At 34.4% G+C, this 6,000-nt stretch overlaps 1 protein-coding gene across 1 annotated transcript in view; it reads left to right on the forward strand.

Moving 5' to 3' along the window:
- Window positions 1–5,791, forward strand: part of HERC2 (HECT and RLD domain containing E3 ubiquitin protein ligase 2) — a 211,665-nt gene extending 205,874 nt beyond the window's left edge. The window contains 4 exon segments of the mRNA XM_043991382.1: window positions 209–399; window positions 1,551–1,656; window positions 2,052–2,264; window positions 4,645–5,791. Of these exon segments, the coding sequence (XP_043847317.1) occupies window positions 209–399; window positions 1,551–1,656; window positions 2,052–2,264; window positions 4,645–4,917 (783 nt within the window). The 3' untranslated portion in view covers window positions 4,918–5,791.
- Window positions 5,792–6,000: the final 209 nt, after the last annotated feature.

A 6,000-nucleotide genomic window follows, 5' to 3' on the forward strand; every position in this document is an offset into this window, starting at 1 on the left:
TGTGACCCTGGGCAAGTCACTTAACCCCCATTGCCCCGCCAAAAAAAAAAAATGTATTTATGAGCACAGATAGGCCAGAGTACTAATAAATAGATTGTATTGTAAGTGTGCTAGATAAAGTATATGATTTTATGTGAATCAGTGTTTACTAGTATGGGATAAGTAACTTGGTTGGTTTACTATGCAGATTATTGTTTTCTTTTGAAAGGTTGATAAAGACTTTATTCCTGGGCTGATGTATATCCGGGACAATGAAGCTACTTCTGAAGAGTTTGAAGCAATGAGCCTTCCTTTCACAGTGCCAAGTGCAAGTGGTCAGGATATTCAATTGAGCTCTAAATATACTCACATTACTTTGGATAACCGTGCTGAATATGTTAGATTGGCAATAAATTACAGGTTTGTGGGAATTATTTTTCCTAATTGTTTAGACTTCCTTATAATATTCACCATTTCTTAAAATGTTTTGGTTGTATGACAAAGTCTAAAACTTCCCAAGATCATAGAGTCATAGATGGAATGGACCTCCCAAACTATCTATTTCATTATATTCATTTTACATATGAGGAAACTGAGGCCCAGGAAGGTTAAGCAGCTTGTCTGAAGTTGCAAGTAGAATATGCTAGATAGAGGCCCTCTGCTTAGCTAGTAGTAAATGTTTTGGTGTTTGTTTGCCTATTTATGATTTATATCCTCAAAGCTGTTTTTCTGGTTATTGGTTCCATTTCGAATTTCTTAGAATAGCTGGACTAAAGGTAAAACTATATCAGCAATTATGCATACTTCTTTATGAGTTTGAATCATAGTATAGAAATTGAAAGGAGAACTCAGAGGTCATCTAGTCTACAAGGAAATTTTGTGAAAAAAGAGACTATTTCTTTGAATTCCCATCAGCATCTACCCCAATATGGCCTTGGGGCCTGTAGCTGATAATAAATGTTTCTTAGTGTAATAACATACTACACTCATTTCGTGTCTCCTATACTAGATTTTAAGCTCTTTGAGGACAACTACCCTGATTCATATTTTCTGTTCTGCACAGTGCCTTCTACATAGGAGGTATTCAGTAAATATCTGTAGATGGATTTTTTTTTAATTAGGTAGGCTTTCTGGCAGATATTTTTACCTTTTGGATCTAAAACATTTGTTCTGTCATATATAACTAACCTCTTATTTGGTACTTATATAAATAAATGGAGAGTCCTTGATTTTTTGAGGGGACTTCTTTTCTGTTGTTCCTTGTGTCTTACTAAAGGCTCTGTACACAGTGGGGTCTAAATGAATATTGTCAATTGCTTGATTTTTAGAAGTTCATATCTTTTTATATAGCTTTCCACAGCAGCATCTTTTCTTAAGAATAATAATTCTGTACTATCTTAAATAAGCAAAATGTTATCAAAAAGATTGTTATTTAAAGTCTTTTATTAGTTAAGATGTAATATGGTAAGGAAATAAAATACCAGTATTATAGCATTTGATATGACTAAGGGAAAAATCCACTAAAGGCAGGAATTTCCAGCATCAATCATAATGTATACTTTCTTATTCAGGCTCCATGAATTTGATGAACAAGTTGCGGCAGTACGGGAAGGGATGGCTCGAGTTGTCCCTGTTCCTCTTCTTTCACTTTTTACTGGATATGAACTGGAAACTATGGTATGTTTGCCTCTTTGTTTTCTGTTTTCATTGAATTTTTTCTTATGGAATATAGGTGGAACCTATCTTGATGAGCTCTAGTTTTTTTTTTTTAAGCTTTTCATTTGTAGGCCTAAAATATGCACACATGTTAATTGAAGCTAAAAACAAAGTTAAACTGGATGGATAGTTCTAACAAAAAGAAAAATTAAATGTAAGGGTTGTATTGACTTTAAATACAACATGTCTCTAATACTTAAATCTCTGGAGTCAAGCAGTTAAATGTTTCACAATAATATCTGGTAATGTTTGTTAGTCACATAAGACTTTCAAGGAAGAAGAGAATTGTTTTTTGTGTGGAAAATATAAAAGCTTGAAAATTTTCAATTGGTTCTAATGAGACATTGTTTTCCCAGGTATGTGGAAGCCCTGATATTCCACTTCATCTTTTAAAATCTGTAGCTACATATAAAGGAATTGAACCTACTGCCTCTTTGATCCAGTGGTTCTGGGAAGTGATGGAATCCTTCTCTAATACAGAGCGCTCTCTCTTCCTCCGTTTTGTGTGGGGCAGAACACGACTTCCTAGAACAATTGCTGATTTCAGAGGCAGAGACTTTGTTATTCAGGTAAGGCTGAGGGTGTTGGTGGTTGAAAGCAGGAATGCTGTAACAATGGGAGGGTGTTGTTTTAAAAATTCATTTAATAAATAACAGTATGCCTCAGGAATTACTTTGAATTCATTTAGGTTCCCAGGAAAATGGAAAGGTAACCATTATTTTGGCTATTCATATCTTGACATAGTTTTTAACAGACTGTTGTCACTGTTGGATCTCACAGATTAGGACTAGTTCCTTTTAATCTTTTACATTTCTTCAGTATTTTTGGACCTCCTCCTCTTCTTTTTTTTATTTAAAAAAAGTTTTTTTTTAAATGAGGCAATTGGGGTTAAGTGACTTGCCCAGGGTCACACAGCTAGTAAGTATTAAGTGTCTGAGGCCGGATTTGAACTCAGGTACTCCTGACTCCAGGGCCGGTGCTCTATCCACTGTACCACCTAGCTGCCCCTTAATTTATTTTTAAATTTTTGGATCTCCTCTTCTTTCCTAAAGTTTAATACATCAGGAAAACATCACATACCCCTACTGATTTGGTAAACCTAGAAGGCTGAAAAGATTGAATAAGTCCATTCCCTTACCTTTTTGCAATTTATCTGGCCATTTAGAAGATATCACGGTGTCAGGGATAGATTGACATCATAACACCTTGGTTCAACTTAAACATTGGTCGTTTCAGAGACTAGCTAGGTGGTCGTGGGCAAGTCACTTAACTTCTTAGAATTTAGGTTCCTAACCTGTAAAATGGAGATACACAACGTGCCCTCTTTGGTTGTAATGAAAGTACCCTTCATAGGTTAAAATTACAATCTGATGTCAATATACACTTAAAATTTTGCAGCTTTGTTAAGGTACCATGTGTAGTAGTGGTAGATGTATATGTTTTCTATATGTTTTATTTTTTTTAATGCATTCTTTTCCATTCAGAGTCATAGATCATTTGACCTAGAAAATCAGAAGGCTATGGAAAATACTAATTTTGTGTTTGAATTATTGTTAATTGTAATAAGTTCTGTGCCATACTCTCTCTTGCTGTAAAATGAATTTTACCTATCCACAGGGATGTTATGTTAAATGAAATAGTCAAGCATTTTTAAGTGTCTCCTATGTACCAGGTGTTGTGTTGCAAAGAAAAATTATATGGGGTATCCCCAAAATCTTCATGCTAAGGCTTTTGAGACTATGTGAAATTAAGATATGATGACCTTGTCCTCAGACCTCATCAAAATTTATCTAATGGTATTCACTTAGAAGGGAAAAATAAATCTAGTGAAGGATCATATCTGAGAGTACTCTACAAAAATACTTCATGACACTTTTTTCCTGGCTAGGAGATCTGTGCTCCCTGATTCCTCATTGTCAAACTATCCTTTTATCAGGTCCTCCAAAAGACCACAATTTTGAAAAGAGTCTTGCCAAATCAGTAAGTGCTTTGAAATAATTGGGCTTCCCTCTCGAGGGGTATCCAATTTCCATTCTACACATACTTCTCTAGCTTGTTTCCTAGATTTCTGAGTGGCAGGAATGACAGTGGAGCTCATTGATTCTTATGGAAGGGTTTCCATGATATTTCTTTCCCCAGCCATGGGAGACTGAAATGGAGGGGATTTGTTCCAAATATTCCTCACTTGAATTAAGATATTACTTTTTGTATTTGGTATCTTCCATATATTAGAAGGTCCCTGGTATGCAAGCAAGAAGTTAAGTAATGAAAGCATTTGACTTTCACTGTCATTTCATGTATTTGATATGAATAAAGTAGCAGGAGCAATAATTTACTGTTTGTTGTCCCCCCTTTTTTTTTCTTCTGGGCAATGAGGGTTAAGTGACTTGCTCAGGGTCACACAACTAGTGCCTGTCAAGTGTCTAAGACCGAATTTGAACTCAGGTCCTCTTGAATCCAGGGCCAGTGCTTTATCCACTGTGCCATCTAACGGCCCCTGTTGCCCCTTTTTTGAGGTTTTTTTTACTTAGCCACAAATACAATTTTAATACATAGGCTTTTAAATTAGCTTAATATAGTTACCATTAAAAAAATGTAATTATGCCTATAAGTTCAGTTCCTTCTACATTGTAATTTCCAGTGTCCAGAGTTTAATGAAAATAGAATAATTCATAGCACCAACCTTATGGTATAGCTAATAAAAATGTCCCTATGTCCAAGTAGTCTAGTTAGTCCTAAACAGAGAAAAATGAACCAAGGAAAAAAAGGAGACTGATACTGTGCTTCTTACATTTCATCTTTTATTTTTATATGAAGTCAGATAATTGGTTTCTGCGTTGCTATGCTTGATATGGATTTTTAATATGTTTGCTGAATTTCATAATTATTCTTATTATGTGGTCTGATTTTACTGAATATTATTTAGTTAATTTTTTTTTCCATTTATAGGTTTTAGATAAGTACAATCCACCTGACCACTTCCTTCCAGAATCATACACATGCTTCTTTTTGCTGAAGTTACCCAGGTATTCCTGTAAACAAGTACTAGAGGAAAAACTGAAATATGCCATTCATTTTTGCAAGTCTATAGACACTGATGATTATGCCCGGATAGCACTCACAGGAGAACCAGCTGCTGATGACAGCAGTGATGATTCAGACAATGAAGATGCAGATTCATTTGCGTCGGACTCTACCCAGGATTATTTAACAGGACACTGAAATGAGAAATATGTATGTTGTCACAAGACAGTAGGTTGTGTCAAGCATTGAGACAGAAAGCCGAATTGGCATTCTGCAACAGGACTGTTAGGAGTGCTGAATACCAGTTGTGTATAACAAAGGACGTGAGTCTTCTTAACATGGGACAGGGAGAGTGTGTTGTTTGTTCACAATAGGAATAATGGTTTATAACCTATAAATCAGCTTTGAGTAAATGGCACTGTATATGGACACTTAACATTCAGTTTGAAGGGTGAGGTTCACCCCTCCTTCGCTCATTATGCTGCATTACATTTAGAACTTTTGTGTTTACTAAAGTGTTGTAAATGTTTATATAAATATGGTAGTGCAGCATCCAAAAAATAAGGAAGTGAAACATTTTTGATTGTGGGTGCAATAGATTTTTTTTCTTATTAAGTGTTGTACTGTGCATCTTCTTGATTGTATATTGGAAATATTGTGCAACTATTGAATAGTATTATAAATATTTTGATTAACTTTACTAGAAGTTTGTTTATTAAAAACTTTTTGAACATTAAATTATCAGTATTCCTTGAAATACATCCAGAGGTTATTAAATAATAAAAAAGACCATTTGGTTCTCACTCCTCTCCCCATGTGTATATTTTAGCTTATGTATTATGTATCTTAAATTGATACCTTTCTGTGAACAGCATCATAACTTTTATCATGGAAAGTGTACTGTATATAATTAATTTGTGCTATGTATATGCAAAAATTATTATTCCCTTCAAATAAACCATCCGTCACAAGAATTTAGGCTGAAATTCTTATCTGCTTAGAATAGCATCAACGTTTACTATTCAAAACAAAAGTAATCTTTAACACAGCAATGGTCAGTCCTTTCTGGTGAGTGACATATTGAGAAAATGATATTAAATATTATAACTTCCAAGAATGCAAAAGTGTTTTATTTCTGGTGAAAGGTACTTTATTAAGACAGAAGAGGTACTATATCAGATGAACAACAAAAATAGGGAAATCAATCTTCTCTTGAATTTACTTGAAAAAGCGACTTCTTAGGGATTATATAGTCCACTCATATCTTACAAATGAGAAAAC

The sequence above is a fragment of the Dromiciops gliroides genome, chromosome 3, assembly GCF_019393635.1.
Source record: "Dromiciops gliroides isolate mDroGli1 chromosome 3, mDroGli1.pri, whole genome shotgun sequence".
In the NCBI taxonomy this organism is placed as follows: Eukaryota; Metazoa; Chordata; class Mammalia; order Microbiotheria; family Microbiotheriidae; genus Dromiciops; species Dromiciops gliroides.